The sequence below is a fragment of the Lygodium microphyllum genome, chromosome 16 (genome assembly GCF_053477565.2).
Source record: "Lygodium microphyllum isolate KBCC chromosome 16, Lygodium_microphyllum_v1.1.10, whole genome shotgun sequence".
Taxonomy (NCBI): Eukaryota; Viridiplantae; Streptophyta; class Polypodiopsida; order Schizaeales; family Lygodiaceae; genus Lygodium; species Lygodium microphyllum.
The window spans coordinates 102,451,256-102,469,113 of record NC_141150.1 but is presented as its reverse complement, the minus strand read 5'-3'; the positions used below and the strand labels follow the sequence as shown (position 1 = coordinate 102,469,113).

The 17,858-nt window shown below is 48.9% G+C and overlaps 1 protein-coding gene and 1 pseudogene across 3 annotated transcripts in view; one reads left to right on the top strand and one right to left on the bottom strand.

The window, feature by feature from the left end:
* Positions 1–17,858, top strand: part of RST1 (ARM repeat superfamily protein) — a 198,476-nt gene that overhangs the window by 158,977 nt on the left and 21,641 nt on the right. For 2 of the 3 annotated variants that reach the window (XM_087696142.1, XM_087696144.1), the window contains exons 14-17: positions 6,166–6,296; positions 6,383–6,474; positions 6,714–6,835; positions 6,924–7,124. In XM_087696142.1, the coding sequence (XP_087552268.1) occupies positions 6,166–6,296; positions 6,383–6,474; positions 6,714–6,835; positions 6,924–7,124 (546 nt within the window). The remainder of the gene's footprint in view (positions 1–6,165; positions 6,297–6,382; positions 6,475–6,713; positions 6,836–6,923; positions 7,125–17,858) is intronic. The other variant, XM_087696145.1, reaches the window with a different exon arrangement.
* LOC148023172 (uncharacterized) lies at positions 9,746–12,411 on the bottom strand (annotated as a pseudogene).

Here is a 17,858-nt window from a genome sequence, read left to right as displayed (position 1 = left end):
CTGCCCTCCCGGTGTGAGGTTGCGGACAACTAGCTTGCCCAAGAGGGCCATACTCTGATACTCTGGGTCTATGATCCCAAGCCCTCCATCTGATCGATGTCGTATAATGGTCGCCCACGCCACCTTGGCCCTGGAATCCCTGGAGCCGTCTGACCCGGACCAAAAGGAAATTCCGCACTAGGCTGCGAAGCTGCATTACGCAGGAGGAGGAGAAGCACCAACACGAGGCGATGTACCAGGCCGTCGCTAGGAGGACTTGGTTAACTACCAGGGTTTGGCCAGCTAGTGAGAGGCAAGCCTTGCTCCAGTAGGTAAGCTTCCTTCGAATAGAATCGAGGACGGTAAGAAACTGTTTGGTGGGAGTGATGTCAAGTCCCACCTAGAACCCTAGGTACCTGACCATCTGTCCTCTGCTCACCCATTTAAATTTCAGGTGGACGCCCCACTCCGTGCTAGAGTCCGGGTCTATGAGGAAACCAACCGACTTTCGCCAGTTGATTTTTGCTCCCACTGCAGAACGAAACACCTCAAGAGCCAATCTCACTTTCTCCAACATCAACTCGTCGTCCTCTATGTAGAGCGTTGTATCATCTGCATACTCTGAGTCTAACAACTCGGTCTCCTCTCTTACTAGAAGTCGAAGGCCACATAAACCGCTCACACGTGACCTGAGGAAGTGAGACATCGCCTTTGCAAAGAGAAGAAACAGGTACGGGGCTAGGGGGCAGCCCTGTCGGATTGATCTCTCTAGCCGAAACTCCTCCCCTCGCCTCCCTCCTATGAGAACCTTGCTGGTGGCCGATCTGTAAAGTGCGGAGACCCCAAAAATCCAAGCCTGGGGGAAAACCAACCTCACCATGGTGCCCTCTTGGAAATCCCAGTCCACCCTGTCATAGGCTTTCTCAAAATCCAAGAGTAGTACGGCCAGTGTGTGCCCACTGTACTGGGCCCACTCTGTCACCTCAAGGAAGGTGAATTCATTGTCCAGGATGCTCCTATGCTGGACAAAGCCTGTATGTGTGTCATGGATGATGTCTGGAAGCAAGGGGCGTAGTCGCCTACCAATCATCTCTGTTAGTGCCTTATAGGCCACTGACAATAAGGTGATCGGTCTCCACTAGGAAAGCTCCAACCGGTCTCCCCCTTTGGGGAGAAGATTGGTAAGGCCTGCCGATAGACTCCCTGGCATCTGTCCTGAAGTGAAAATCTCCTAAAAGGCCATCAGTAGGGGGTCCTTCACCACTTCCCAAAAGGTAGTGAAGAAAGCCTTAGAGAGGCCATCCTCTCCCGGGCATTTCTGCCCGTCCTGTGTATGGAAAGCCTCCTCTAGTTCCTTCTCTGTGAAGGGGACTAGGAGGGAGCGTCCCATCTCCTCTGTGACGAGGGACAAGATGTTATCCTAGACCTTCTATCTAAATCGTTGTCCTCTAGCTGAGGTTATCTCCCACTGGAAGAGGCAACTATAGTAGTCCGTGGCAATCTCCATCACCTCGTCTGGGCTAGAACGGGTCCTCCCATACTGATCTCGAAGGCTGTGTATTTGCTCTTCTAAGGTGCGAGGCTGGTGCACATGAAAAAACTCCCTCTAGGCCAGCAATGGCTGCTCGCGCACGCACCTCTTATGCGTGGAGAGTGGGATCCCTTGGTGCCTCCTGCAATAATCTGTGCGTGGCTGCAAGGTCCTGCCGAAGTGTTCTCTCCTCCTCCCAGCTCTGCTGCTTGGCCTGTATGGTTGCCTCTTGGCAGATTCTGCTTGACTCAGCTAGGGCCTCTGCAACGTCCTCTGCGATCTGGTCCCTCCTACCCCACTCTCTAGTCCAAATCTGCTCTATCTATCTCGTCACCTCTTCCCTCCTATAGATCGAGCCAGGGATCCGACAAGGTCGTGTATCTAGGGCAAATGGTAGGGGATCTAGTGTTAAGAGAACCGGGCAACGATTGGACAACGTGGTGCTCGCCGACTGCCCTATCTGGCCTCCTCGAGAGCCTCCCCACTCTTCCACATAAAACCTGTCCAACCGCTCCAACAGGATTCCACCTAGCCACCTGTATCTCCAAGAGAAGTCCAGCGACCTCTCCCTCCTGTGGAAGGCAGGGTCTCTCCAGGCATTGCGTGCTCCTACTACCAGTAGAAACACCTCCCATGCCTCCTGCTCCTCCCTGGCCATACGCTGGTAGTTTCTCCCTCTGCCCTGCTGGTCCTCCAAAGCCTCCAGGTTGTTAAAGTCTCCTTCAACAATCCAGGAGTCCACCTCTGGGAGTCCTTCCGTGATCTCCACCCAGAACCTGCTGCGTGCCCTAACCTCCGTAGGGGCATAGATATTAAGGACTCCAAGGCACGAGTCCCCAATATCCAATCTAATCCATAGAACCCTCCCTACCACTATCGTCCCGTGGTCTCGAACACATTTAGTAAGACTCGGACCAATCGAGGTGTATACGCCTCCACTCCTACCGTGGGTACCTATGGTGTGCTCCCAGTAAGTGTGCGAGTTGCCTGGGAGTACCTTCCCTACCCGTTGGGCCTAGGTGGGGGTGAGCTTGTGCTCCTGTAGAAGATGTCGATCCGTTTGGAAAGGGTAGGTTGCAACTCCTGCCGAACAATCAATTTTGTGGAACCACATGCCCCACTGTAGTGGAGGCTATTCACATTCTAGGATGCAAGGTGTAAGCTCATGGGGAAACCTGTGACTGCCCGAACAGGCATCTGTTCAGTGTGGAGGCTGCTAATGACGAGAAGGAGCTATGAGGCATGCAGGTACGCTTTGCCACCGGTCTGGACGGCGAGCTCCATTCCCCCATGGTGGCCCTCGACCGGACCATAGGGGTGATAGAAGTTCCAGTTGGTAGTATCAATGCATCTATCAGCCTTGCTGAGAATCGAGACTCTGTGCATTGGTAGAAACGGGCCGCCTGTGCCAAGGGCCACTCGATCACATACCTCGGAGCTCTCCACTGTGGAGGGGCTCAAAAGATAATGCTCAGGTGAGGGACCTTGTCACCAGCCCACTAGTTAATGTCCATCATGCAACCAGGCTAGTGCTGTGCAAACAATGCTATTCCTTCTCCCATCCACTGGGAGGTGTGGTCCACCACTTGACTTTTCAACTCTTCCTCTATTTGTGTCGCTGTCCACTCCCCTGAGTGAGAGGATTGAAGAAAAAAGTGATGGTCCATCCAGTGGTGCTCCTGACTTACGAACCATGAAGATCCCCACTTCTAGAGGTAGTGGGAACTCTCCGCGCTCCGCAACTCTCAAGTAGGACCATGGGTCACCGCGGAAGAACTCGTGGCAACAGGTGTGCCTGTCTCGGGAAAGTGTGACGGGTGGCAGGGGTGGATGAGTTGGTGGTTGTATGGGAGGGGGAGGACTGCTGGTGCAAAGAGGATGTAGGCGAGTGTGGCTCATCACCTCCTATGGGAGAAGGGGGGTTGGGTCTGGGGGGGATCAGGGGGGTTGGGTCTGGGGGGGATCACCTGAAACAGGTGCGGATCAGGGAAGGTGCTCGGTACGGGGGGTGGTGGGGGGGAGGATGATCGAGGGATGGTGGGATGGATGGAAGTACATGGTGGGTGTTGGGGGGGGGGCGGACTTGGGGGCGGACTTGTGGTCCTGGAAGTGGGGGTTGTGGGCCAGGGTCAGTGGGGGGGGGGGGGGGGGGCATGGGATGTGGAGGGAGGTGGGTGTGGGGACTCAGGAGAGGTAGTTTGTGGCGTGGATAGTGGATGTGGGGGGTTGCGGTCCTGCTAGGCGGGGCGGGCAAGGGGGGCTGTGGAGTGCTCTACCGAGGGGGCGTCACACGCCCACCTGCTCCCTGCTGTCGAGGCTGGGTTTGAGACGCTGGTTGCGCCCTCCCTTGCTGTCTCTCTCTCTTTGTCGTCTCTGGACCCGTGTGAAGCCATCAGCATCCACTTGCGGGCCTGTCTGCGGAGCCACCTTGGCTCCGAAATGCGTGCAACCTGTTGCCTGATGCCCAAAGTTGTGGCAGCGCAGGCACTGCCCTGGCTGCCTTGTCACTATGACCTGTTGCCTAAAGGAGTGCCCGTCCGCCTCAATCTCTAGGAACTGAGGGATATTCTTGACCTCTTTCACTGCCACCCGTACCTTTGGGACTCCTGCAGTTGTCGCTGCATCCGCGAAGGACGCGGAAAGGATAGTGCCGAAAAGCCGTCAGGTTGGGGAAAAGAAGGGTGACCGGGTGCCGAAGAAACCTATTGTGGAGTGCAAACACCTCCACAGTAAAGCCCTTGTACTAGGGGACCATGTGTATGACCCCCTTCGCGGATGCATATGGTGAACTGGTGAGTAACTCGCGAGCTGCGTCCGCCGAGCTGAGCCAGACCATGAAGATCCCTTGGCCCAATAGGACCACCTCCTCCATCTGCGCTGTGCCAATGCGCAGCGTGGAGTGCAGCCAGTCCCGAAGCTGAGCCTTGGCTGGGGAATGTACTACTACCTGACCATAAATCATTGTTTCCATTAGCTCCAGCTCCTTAGCTTGGACGGCTAGGAGCTGTTCCTCAGAGAGGACTACGTGCAAGGTGTTTGACTGGGGGGCACTCACTGAGTGCGCCGGCGTTTGACCAGAGGTTTCCATTGCGGATCCCTTCTGAGAGAACTGTCGGGGGATGATGTCGGGGGGGGGGGGGGGGGGGGGGGGGTGGGGGGACAGAGGTGGGTGCGGATCAGGGGGTATAAGCCACAAGCAGGGGGGCAGGCGGGATGATGGCCAGGGGGCGAGGCGACGGACAGGGCGGGGACAGGGCGACAAGGCGGAGCGAGGCGACGAATAGGGCGGGGACGGGGTGATGGGCTACAAGTGGGGACCCAAGCGGGGGCCGCAGGCAGAGAACAGGGGGGCACCAGCGAAGGTGACGGCAGGGCGAGCGCGGACGTGAGGGAGTAGTCGGGGGGTGGGGGTAGCAGGTGATGCGACGGCAGGAGGGTGTTCTTACAAAAAAAAAGCATCTCTTCTCATTGACAGTCCAATGACTCCCTTTAAACTTTATAGGCAGCTATAAGTTTGTGGATGTGAAACTTGGTTGGATAGTGTTATTTAAAATTTTGTTTGCTCCTTTTGTGGGACTATCTTGACATTATACTGCATGATCTTGGTTGAGAATTCTTTAGGCTTATTGTAGACACATGAAACATGACATGAGTAAAGGCCATCCATACGTTTCAGAAAGCTACATGAAAAGAAGATCTGAAATGGCCATCCTACAAGAGCAAATGTTAACATGACAGATTGTAGGACAAAGTTTCTTATTAGGAGTAGCCTTATAGTACATGCCTAGAAATAAATATTTGTAGTACAACAATCTGTCATCAAATGCATCAGAAATTGTGCACTCCCCTGCTTGACTTCTTTAAGGTCCAAATCTTATTGCATTCCGTTGGTAGCCTGGCAGAGGAATCAAGACTTAATAGAAATTCGTTGCAGGAATTTGTAACATGCAATATGGGCCATACAGCACTTAATCTTCTTATGCTTGTGTGACATCATGCACCTCTAATAGTCTATTATGCATTGTCAAATTTCATCAACTTAGAACATTGAAAAAAGTAACTGAAATATCATTTTCACAGTAAGGATAAGGAGCAAGCTTTCTTAGCTATCGAGGCACAGGGGCACTACTTCAATTAGTGATGTCCTTTCTCTTTGAATCTGTTGAATGTGGAGAATGATCTACCTGAATGAGGAATCACAGAATCTCTTCCAATCCTTTTGAGTCACCTAAAGTTATCTATGATACATTGTTCTAAGAATCTCTGAGTAAGACCAGGAAACATGTTTTGGACCTTGCAACTTGAAAAGACACCAAATGTTTGCAAACAGCCTGCGTAAAACATAATGAGACTGTACTAAGCCAAGCAAACGAAGTGTATTGAAAATTAGTCTCAGTGCTTGAGCCACTAATCTTCCACTTGTACAAGCTCCTCCTATACACACACTGTTTTGGCTTCTAAGTAAGCATTCAAGTGGAGATGACGTCTAAGGTCTGTTTTTTAATTTTAACGTGGCCCATTGTTTCATAATGTTGAGGATAGCTTGCTGCCAGAACTCTTCTAGAGAAAAAAGTAATGTGTTTTGGTACATTACCTTCTATTTTCAATATGCTTATTAGTACAGAGAGTAACAATAGGGTGTTTTACTCATTCAGGTGGATTTTTTAACGTTAAGTCTGGGAGATGACAAACAGAAACATATTCAAATTCTTCTCTCTGAAAGATCGCCACAGGCACTCATGGCTTGTGAAGAACTAGTGGTTAGGTTTCTCCTTCATGAGCATAAGTGAGCAATTTTAATTATTGGATGTTGAAGAGGCTTGTCTTCCTTGACCTTGAAATACAACATTAAGACAACCAAACCATGTCCAGGTTTAAGAAGAGAGGTCAAGACGATACTAGGATTGTCAGTACCAAACTGGAAAAGTTGCTGTTGGCTATGCCTCGTGTGCTAATGACATCTGGTATGTCCTCAAACAGAAAATCTCAAAAAGCATCAGGCATGGCATATGATTGTTTACATAATTCTTTGTGATCATGTTTGCTCTACAACTTAGAACAGGTCCAGTAAAGTGATTGACTTCAATCTTTAGTCTGGAGAGCTTTGCCTTTGGATTCTACATAGAACACTAGCTGCCTAAAGTATTGTGGAGAATCGCACTTTATATGATTAATTGCGGACTAATGGTAAGACGATTTGCAGTCCCAAAGAGGAATTTCGCAACAGAATGCTCGTTTTCATATCTGTTATTAAACCCCTCTCCTCCACCAGCTATTCATAGCACCAAGACAGCTGGAAAGCTTCAGGTGAACAATGAATTAAAGGTCAGTTCAAATAGGAAACCCTGGCTGTGTTTGTTCACGTAGTTGTACTCTTTACTAATGCACCTGTAATGATGGTTTTTAACAACAGATTCTGCATCAATGGGTTGCTGGTCGGGAAAGCCTGTTTTGTGAGATCGCCAATAATATAAATTTACAAGGGAACTTGATTATGGCTTTACTGTGCCTGCAGTCCTGGTATGTTTTTATAAAGGAATGGCTGATGGCCAAAGTTACACTCTGCAAACTTTTGGATACGTCTGTCAGTGTAGCTGCACAAGAAATAATGCAGGTAGGGATTATACCCATGGAAGCCCTAAATAAAAAAACTTAGCATTGCTTGAACAAGATTCAACAAGTCAAGATTCCAGAATAGATGTTTGGTTTAAGCAGGCCATCTACACCATGTGACTGTTTACTGGTTGTGTTAGGCTTTCAAATAGTTGTATTGTGATTGAGGTTGTTATCATCTTGGTCTTGTGATACTGCTGTGAGATTTGTACTGCGGTATCTCTTACACTCTTCTGCATACAAAATTTTCTGTCAATTGCAAAAACCTTTGTTGTTCTATGGCTTCTGATGAATTCTATGGTTTGGAATTTCCAAATGAATCTACCTTTTCTTCAAGTATTTGCGGATGACTCCTTTTTCCCTAGGAATGAAGAAAAAGGCCACTCTTGTGTAGTGATAGCACTAGAATCTGTTGTGCTGGCTTCAGGCTTGCATGCCAATATCAACAAATCCAAACTCCAATGTTTGAATGTCAAGGAATGAAATCATATGTTATGGCCATGTTTGATTTTAGATTCAAATGTTATGTGTAGACATTTTGGTTGGAATGGAATGTCGTTCTTAAGCAAATGACAGGTTGGGCTTTAGAAATATTGAGGATCAAATGTGACTATTGGAAATTGTTCACATGGCCATTGCATGTTGGACTGAGAATTGTGCCAACTATCATGATGGTGTACATACAAATTCTTTTAGTATTGATCATCTGACTATGGCTGGCATTGATGCTTTTTCCGTCAATGGCTTTGTGGAAGGCATACTTTTAGGAATATTCCAAATTTCCTCCCCAATTCACATGTGGGACAAAAACAAAGAGATGTGAAAAAAGGAGACAAATGTTGCTCTCCCAAACATATGTTGAGTGAATGTGTCAACATTTATTATTCTCTCTTGGTCTGTAAATGTAAATTGTTTCCAAAAAGTTTTGGATGGACAGAAAACTTGGACTAAAATGTTGGCTACTCTCTGCACAAGTCCTCACATGAATACCATTTGGAGACTGGAGCTGAAAATAATATTTTGGAACATCTTCAGGGTTCCATAGATGCATGTGCTTTTGCCACAAATTTGTTATGAGTTCTAAAGAGACACTTTGTAAGATCAATACATATGTAGGAATGATATGGAGGGAAATTCACTCTAAACGGGGAGTTTGCATTAGAGTAGAGCATTTGATCCTCCTCTGGCCATTGCTTGGCAAAGGCTCATTTTTGATAATCAAAGGAATTTGTGGGGTGAATGATGTTCTTGCATTTCAAGATACAGTGATGACTTTCCCTCTGGCTGAGAGAATATATGCTTTGGGCAATAATTTTAGGCTCTTTGTGGGGGTTGATTTAGAACGTGACTTTTTCTCTATTGCAGCTAGTGTGTTGGATAGCCGATCTTGGTAATTCACTTTGTCATTGACCAGACTCTTCTCAAGCAGCAAGGGTTGAAAAAATCTGAACTAAATAAAGTGCCACTTAAAAAGGCCTTTTTCATGGAGACGTATGCTTGAAAGTATTCCATTAGGCTCTATGCTTGCTAAGAGAAGGATTGCTCTTGCTACCTATGATAGTGAATGAGACCGCTCCTTACGTGCTTTAGAGTTTTCATGTGTACTGGTCTTTTCATTTTGCAGTATTGCTTGGGCAAAAGCAACTTTGGACTATAACATTGACACATTTATGTACAGGGACTCAAGTACACACTGCTGCTTTTGGTTAATAGTCAGTAAAATATTCAATACTACTTGGTAGACTGCAAGGAACCATTGAGGGATGCCTGCATGCTACAAGAATCATTCAAGTTTTTTTTTGCAAATAAAGTGTGGCTAATTATATTACTTCAGAGAAAACCTTGAGTACAAGGAAGTGCTCATGCTCAATAGACTAGCTGGAGCTGATCAGAGTCATAGATATATCAAGTATACAAGCCTCTCAGGGCGGTCTAGGGGGGATGGGGGCAAGAAGCCATGGAGGGGGGGTGTATCGCCATCAAGGGCTGCTTGCCTGCATCACGAAAAACAGGTCTTGGCCACCCCAAGTGCGCATGAAATGAGATCGGAGCTCCTGTCGATCTCGAGACTCGCCGTTGCCCTGCACTTGGTCCCACCGACTGCGGAGGGAGTAGACATGGTTGCCACGTCCAATGATGTCCGATTAGTACAGGCCGATGCTAGTACGGTACTAATCGGACTAATAAATCTTGGACCTATGTCCGATGAAAAAAAAATACATATAATTTTAAGTCTATGCTTAATGTTTGGACTTACAAGTTAAAACATAAACTTAGAGATTCAAGTCAAAAGTGCAAAAGAGAGTTGAAACAAGACTCGAGAGTGTACTATGTAGCATGAATAATGAAACCAACAACTTTACTATGAGCCAGATGTGCAATCTCATACAAAAATTGTACAAAAATGGATTGAGACAAAAGCCATCATCCATGGCTCAATCCACATGAAGATACATCATTACTCTAGGTGCTCATATCACTCTCAGCATCGAAGGTGGATTTGTCACTGCTTGAGGAGCTATCACCCTCCTCAATAAATTTACCCTCACTAATGACATTTCCCTCGTCATCATACTTGGGCTCTCTAAGCTCTAGGTGAGAGGCAGTGATAGGTATGTCCTCCTAGGCCGAACTAGGAGTACTTCTCGAACCACTCCCACGTCCCTTGTAGCATCTAAGGGCCCCACAAGCATCACGGGCAGGCAATGTGGATGCCGAAGTGCAAGTTCCATTGCTACCGGCGCGAGGGCGAATAACAACACGGGCATGCCGTGCACAGGTGCGAGGGACCTACCGGTCTATCTCCTCGAGCTCCAAGCTTCCTAAAGATTTACTCCTCCAAGTCTCTCTCGCGAGTCACACTTTTAAGTGTACTAGCGGAGAGCTTGAGTGAATCCACATTTATCTATATATTTAAAGAATGAAGAACTTAGATTAAATAAATGAAACTTTTTTAAATATATTTTGTAATCTATGAATAAAGTTATGAACTAAAATGTATAAAAATTAGGTATACGATACTTGTCTTGCCATAGATATCTCATGCAGATTGCATAGCATGCGTAAATTGGAGCGACAATAAATTAGTCGCTCCAATTGTCGTGTGCTAACCTTGTTACGAATTTTGGTGTGCACGAGGGAAGTGGCGGACCAATTCCTCTCACATGGACCCGATGAACAATCCTAAACCATGTGAAGAAAAAGTAAGTTTAAAGTAAGTTTAACTAAAATTAAATGAAAAAAGAGAAGAGATTTTCAAACCTGTGCAAGAATGTGCAAGGCCACTCTTTGGAGGTGAGGCAATTGATAGCCAAATGACTCCCACCAAAAAAGAGGCTTCACCAACGATTCACGCTTCCAACAAATGGTAGATGTGAAAGCGGTGCCCCTTTGATCACTATAATTAATGAGCTCTTGGAGGAAGGCACCATGGTGCTCTTCCACCGAAGCCTTTGGAAGAAAGGCATCACGATCGGCAAGGACATTGGCATCCATGAAGAGAGAGGGTTTTTTGAAGGCAGGATGCAAAAGTGCCGCAAACACATGTATGGGTCGCTTCATCCACTCCCATCTTTTCTTTATCAAAAAGAGAATGTAATCTCTTTCAGGGATGGTATCCAAGATATCACTACAGTAGGTGTAAGATGATAGAGATTTAGAGGGAGATTTAGAGGTGAAATTTGAAAAGAAAGTGTGAGACAATATGAAATATAGATTCTAACAATACCATGAAGAAGAGGCCTCCCCATCTAAGATGGTCGATGATTGTATCTCCTCCATCGCATCCACCATAAGATGATAGAGGAGGCTAATAGTAGCCCCGTCCATGTCCGTCATGCGAAGCACCTTGTAGATGGGAGTGATGGCAATGATAATGCCCCTCATATCCATCTAAAATTCCTCCTTTAAGCAAATCCTTTGAACGGCCTTTGTTTCCACTTGGCTTGATATGGAATCCCCTTCAAGCCATTCCTTAAACTCATCTGACACAACCATTTTTTGTAGCTTGTTGCGAATGTCATAGAGACGCTCGAGGAGAAGCCACATGGCCGCAAACCGAGTCTTCGAGGGCTTCTTCAACTCCAAGTCCAAGTATGAGCGATATATCGCAAGAACTTGGACCTTGGAGTTGACAAAGCCAACGATTGTGCAACCATCGTTGACAATCCTCGCCACCCACTCCAACTTGCCTATATCTTCCAAAAGAAGATCTAGACAATGTGTAGCGCATGGTGTCCATACTATGGACGGAAACTCGGCCTCAAGTTTCCGCTCCATAGATGCACAATTCGAGGCATTGTCGGTCACAACTTACACCACATTTTGCGGTCCAACCTACAAGATTATACACAATGAAATTAGAATAAATTTGGGAGGTTAAAAGAAGAGATTACAAAATAATGGATTTAGAAGCATTACCTCAATGATGGCTTGCCGTATGTGCCGATACATAAACGAGCCCGTGGTTCTGCTTTCCCTTGTGCCCTCATCCACCCCTCGTAGGAAGTATGTGCCAGGTGGGCAAGAGACAAGGATATTGATGATCCCCCTTTTTTTTTAATCACTCCATCCATCGGATAGGATAGAGCATCCGTACTTCGCTCAACTGGCACGCACGGGCTCAAGGGACTTATCAATCTTCTTTCTCTCTCCTCATCGAGTTTCTTAGTACGCATGTCATTGTATGTGACACCGTACCATCCCTCGTATGGACCAACAACAGCAATGGCTTTCACCATCCGCTTCCATCGATCCACTTTGAGAATATGGAAAGAGAGATTGCACTTAATTATGGTGCGTGCAATCTCTATTTCCATTTGCCTTTTCCTCTCCTTGAGAAAGGAGAGAGGACCGGAAACTTGCCCCATTGCTTGGGCAAGAGTAGCTTGTCTCTTGGGCATAGGTGCACCACTTGAATGCCTTTTTCTAGATGGAATAGAAGAGGCCACTCCAACGGAGGAAACTGAGACAATTGGAGAGGGATCGTTTTCCGCATCCGAGACCTCATGATCGGGAGAGATCACCTCCTCACTTGCCCTTGAAAGGCCTTTGCGTCACTTCAATGGCAAGCATTTCCGACAACAATCTTCATAGACATCGTCAGGAATACCAGGGCATGGTGTGGCTTCCCCTCCTAATTTGCAAAGGTGGATGAGAAGGCGAGTGGCAGATGAGGTTTGGAGCTTTGGGCAATACTTGCATTGCTACTTGCAAGTGTTGAATTTCTCCTTCACTCGTTCTAAGTAGGCACAATGCAAGCGAAAAGCCTCATGGAGAGGGGGTGCCATTGATGATGTATAGAGAGAGCCTAGAGGGTCATGGGTGGAGGGTGAGATGATTGAAGAAGGGAGTGGAAAGAGTAGAGAGCTTGAAGTAGTAGAGAGCTTGAGGGAGTAGAGAGAGGCTATAGCTTGATGGAGGAGGAGGTTTGAAGGGTTGAGAGGTTAAGGGAGGACTCGAGGAGAGCTTGAGAGAGTAGGAAGGATGGAGAGCTTAAAAGGAGTAGGAGGGGTGGAGAACTTAAAAGGATGAATGAGATGGTGGGGGAGGGGAGATTTTATAGAAAGGAAGAGTGCTTTGGGGTTTAGGGTTGGCCCTTGTGGGGGGGGGGGGGGGGGAGAGAGAGAGAGAGAGAGAGAGAGAGAGAGAGAGAGAAAGAAAGTTATATTAACGTCTACAACAGGCCAAGTTGGCCTATGAGACCAAAATGTTGCATACAAATGTCTGGGAGATTTCAAAAGTCCCAGTGAAGCTAACATTTATGCTATGTTGAACTAAATTGAGTAGGTACAAAATGATATCTGGACTAGATACAATCTAGAGGTACTCCCAGTGTGGTGTGGAACTGCTCTTGGGGTGTTCATCCTAAGATGTCCCGCATGGGTCGGTCTAGCATGGAGAGGCTAAAGCGGCGGGGCAGGGCCCTCCGATGGCGGCGTAGTATCCCTTGTATCTTTGACCAGTGTCTTCTGCGGGGACGGGGGCCAGCGGGGCGTGGGCGTGGGCGTCGGGCTTTACCTCTCGCTGTGGCTATTTCTAAGGTGGCCCCTAGGGGCCGGGAGGCCGGTTGGGCTGGTGGGGGCTCGGTGGTGGGGAGGGTAGCTGGTATTTGGTAGAAGTCGTTGAGTGTGCGTTGGTTGGTGAGAGAGAGAGAGAGAGAGAGAGAGATTTCAAAAATTTGAATGGTGGCCCATCATCCATGGGAGAGGTTAGTTTAAATCTTTAATCTTTAATATTTTCTCTTGTCTTCGTGAGAAAGAAAGAAAAGATAGAGAGAAAGAAAAGAAAGGAAAGAAAGGAAAGAAAGAAAGAAAAGAATAGAGAGAAAGAAAAAAAGAATAGAAAAGATTCAAGAAAGAAAATAAGAAAAAGAAAGGTATGAAAGAAAAGAAAAAAAGAAACGTAAGAAAGAAAGGTATTGAAAGTCTCTCCCCCGCAAAAAATCTCCTGACACTGCGCCTTCCAGATATGCCATCCAGTAAGACTCCCAATGATCTCCCATACCTCAGAGCGGTCTGTTGTGGGCTCCAGTACTTGGCGGATGGGTAGAGCCTCCAAACCGACACCTGCGCACGACCTTGCCTCAATAATGAATATCATGTCCTGCATCCCAACCTCATACAGAAGGTGATGGCCTTGGCTGACTGCCAGCCAGTAGAAAGCTCCCCATGAGATATATCCAAGGCTGGGTGCTACACGAACTACGTCGCCTCACACGACCAAAGGCAGTGTTTTGGGGACTCCATAGGTTGCTATGTGCAGCGTTTACAACCTCCCTCCTCTTGCATCTGGGCTAACCAACTCCCCACCGCCAGGCCTCCATGTGCCACCAGCCATAGGAAATACAATACCCTCCTTGGCTTTCAGCTATCCCATAGGCGGCACCAAAAGGTCCGTTAGAAAGCCTCCGTGATGTTGTGCTCCGCCCAGTGCTTGTTGCGCAAGGGCGCCCAATCCATGTCCTCCTACATCAGTATATGTCTGCCAATCCTGGCTGTGTACTCTAGGAACCTCGGTGGCTTCTTGGCGACTGCAGTGGCCGGCCATAGCCATTCTCTCGGATCCCACTCCAGCTCATCAAGTGGCCTACCCTCCCAAATCTAGAGGTGCCACTCCCTGAGCTCCTCCCAAAAGACATAAGGGTCCATCCATCATGTCTTCCTCTGAAGGCCAACCACCCGAATCCTCCTCCATGGAAGGACAACTATCCCCTCATCTTGTTGCCCTCTGTCAAGGGCCAAACATCCCCCCTCCTGTATGGTGAAGAAAGTCCTATGTGGAGCGCCTCCCACTCCACCTGCCACCTATAGGGGGATACTTGCTAGTGAAAACCTGGCAGCCCATACCTCCTCGGGCTCTACCAGCTCTCCTCTCAGGGGGGGCAAGCCACTCCTGAGGTATAGATGTGTCTTATCTCCCTTCTTCTCAACTCCACTCCTCTCTGGCAACCTGATACCCATTGCAACACCCCCTCGTCCATCATCCTATACACCTCCTGCCATGTCCTAATGGTACGAGCTGGGCCGGCCTCCCATCCACGGCCTCCCACCCAGCCCACTGGATGTGGGGGCGCTCACCAATCTATACCCCCTTCTGATCTTTGACCTAGGGGTTCCAAATCACCGATTGGCAGTCTATCTCCTCTTGCCCCCCCCAGGCCTTACGGAGGCCTTGCCACACATGAAGCAAACTGTGTAGGAATGGGGGTCTGGGGGGGTGATCTGGATTGTCGTGAAGATCCATCTCAGGGATAGCCTCCAATCACCGCCAAGCCTCGGTCTACACTCCTGGAGACCCTCCTGCAATAGGACCTTTAGGTCTGCTCTCGTGGTGTGAGGCCACGAACTACTAGCTTGCCCAAGAGGGCAATACTCTAATACTCTGGATCTATGATCCCCAGCCCTCCCTCTGATCGATGCCGGATGATGGTCGCCCATGTCACCTTGGCTCGGAAATCCCTAGAACCGTCTGACCCAGCCTAGAGGAAGTTCCGCACTAGGTGGCGAAGTTGTACTACACAGGTTGAGGCAAAGCACCAATACGAGGCAATGTACCAAGCCGTCACTAGAAGGACGTGGTTAACCACCAGGGCTCAACCTGCTAGGGAAAGGCGAGCGATACTCCAGTTGGTTAGCTTCCTCTGAATAGAGTCAAGGATTGGAAGAAACTGCTCGGCGGGAGTGATGTCAAGTCCCACTTGGAACCCTAGGTAACGGACGGTCTGCCCTTTGCACACCCATCTAAATCCCAAGTGAACGCTCCACTCCATGCTAGAGTCCAGGTCTGTAAGGAAACCAGCAGACTTTCGCGAGTTGATTTTCGCTCCTGCTGGAGTACAGAACACCTCGAGAGCCAGTCTCACTCTCTCCAACATCAACTCATCGTCCTCTACATAGAGTGCTGTATCATCTGCATACTCTAAGTCTAACAACTCGGTCTCCTCTCTCCCTGGAAGTCGGAGGCCGTGTAACCCGCTCACATGTGATGTGAGAAAGTGAGGCATCCCCTTTGCAAAGAGTAGGAATAGGTATAGGGCTAGGGGGCAGCCCTGCCGGACCGATCTCTCCAGTCAAAACTCCTCTCCTCGCTCGCCACCTATGAGAACCCTGCTGATGGCCGATGTGTAAAGTGCTGAGACCTCACGGATCCATGCCTGGGGAAAGCCCAACCTCACCATAGTCCCCTCTAAGAAGTCCGTCCACCCTGTCATAGGCTTTTTCGAAATCGAGTAGTAGTACAGCCAGCCCCTGACCACTGTGTTGGGCCCACTCTGTCGCCTCAAAGAAAGTGAAGACATTGTCAAGGATGCTCCTATCCTGGACAAAGCCTGTTTGTGTGTCATGAATGATGTTTGGAAGCACAGGGCGGAGTCGCCTACCAATCATCTTTGCCAGTGCCTTATAGGCCACTAACAACAAGGTGATCGGTCTCCACTGGGATAGCACCAACCGGTCTTCCCCTTTGGGGAGAAGATTGATAAGACCTGCCAAAAGACTCCCTGGCATTTTCTAGAAGTGAAAATATCCTGGAAGGCTAGCAATAAGGGGTCCTTCACCACCTCCCAGTAGATAGTGAAAAAGGCCTTAGAGAGGCCATCCTCTCTCGGGCATTTCTGTTCGTCCTGTGTATGGAAAGTCTCCTCTAGTTTCTTCTTTGCGAAGGGGGCTAGGAGGGAGTGTCCCATCTCCTCTGTGACGAGGGACGGGATGTGATCCCAGACTTGTTGTCTACATCGCTGTCCTCTAGCTGAAACTGTCTCCTCCTGGAAAAGGCGCCTGTAGTAGTCGGTGGCAATCTCCATCACCTCGTTTGGGCTAGAACGAGTCCTCCCATACTGATCCCAAAGACTGCGTATCTGCTCTCCTAAAGTGCAGGGTTGATGCACCTAGAAAAATTCCCTGCACATCGTGTCTCCTTTCCGCACCCAGAAGGTTGTTGGGGTACGGAATGAGAACTCCGAGTGCCTGTCCTCTAGGCCAGCAATGGCTACTCATATGCACATCTCCTGTGCGTGGAGGATGGGATCCCCTGGTGCCTCCTGTAGTAATCTCTGTTGGCTGCTAGGTCCCATCAAAGTGCTCTCTCCTCCTCCCAGCTCTGCTGCCTAGCTTGTAAGGCTGCCTCCTGGCAGATGCTGCTTGACTCGGCTAGGACCTTTGCAACTTCCTCCGCGATCTTGTACCTCATGCTCCACTCCCTAATCCAAATCTGCTCAATCTGTCTCTTCACCTCCTCCCTCCTATAGACCGAGTCAGGGATCCAACATGATCGTGTGCCTAGGGCAAATGGTGGGGGGTCAAGTGTCAAGAGAACCAAGCAGCGATCGAACAAAGTGGTGCCTGCCAACTGCCCTACCTGGCCTCCGTGAGAGCATCCCCACTCTCCCACATAGAACCTATTCAGCCGCTCCCGCAGGACTCTGCCTAGCCACCTGTATCCCCAAGAGAAGTCCAGCGATCTCTCCCTCCTGTGGAAAGCTGGGTCTCTCCAAGCATCGTGTGCTCCTACTGCCAGTAGGAAAACCTCCCATGCCTCCTGCTCCTCTTCGGCCATGCCCTGGTAGTTTCTGCCTCTGCCCTGCTGGTCCTTTAAGGCCTCCAGGTTGTTGAAGTCTCCTCCAACGATCTAGGAGTCCACCTGTGGGAGTCCTACTGCGATCTCCATCCAGAACCTGCTGCGTGTCCTAACCTCAGTAGGGGCATAGACATTGAGGACTCCAAGGCACGAGTCCTCAATATCCAATCTAATCCATAGAACCCTCCCAGCCACGATCGTCCTGTGGTCTCATACACAGGCGGTGAGGCTCAGACCAATAGAGGTGCATACGCCTCCACTCAAAGCCGTGGGCACCGATGGCGTGCTCCCAATAAGTGTGTGAACTGCTCGGGAGTACCTTCCCTACCCGCTGGGTGTGGGTGGGAGTGAGCTTGTGCTCCTGTATAAGTAAGATGTCGATCCGTTCGGCAAGGGCAGGCTGCAGCTCCTACTGAACAATCAACTTTCTGAAACCACGTGCTCCACTATAGTGGAGGCTGTTCACATTCCAAGATGCAAGATGTAAACTCATGGGGATACCTATGACTGAGCGAACACACATCTGTTCAGTGTGGAAGCTGCTGACAAGGAAGAGGAGCTATGAGGCATGCGGATACACTTCACTGCCGGCCTGGACGGTGAGCTCCATTCCCCCATGGTAGCCCTCGGGCGGACCATGGGGGTGATGGATGTGCCTGGT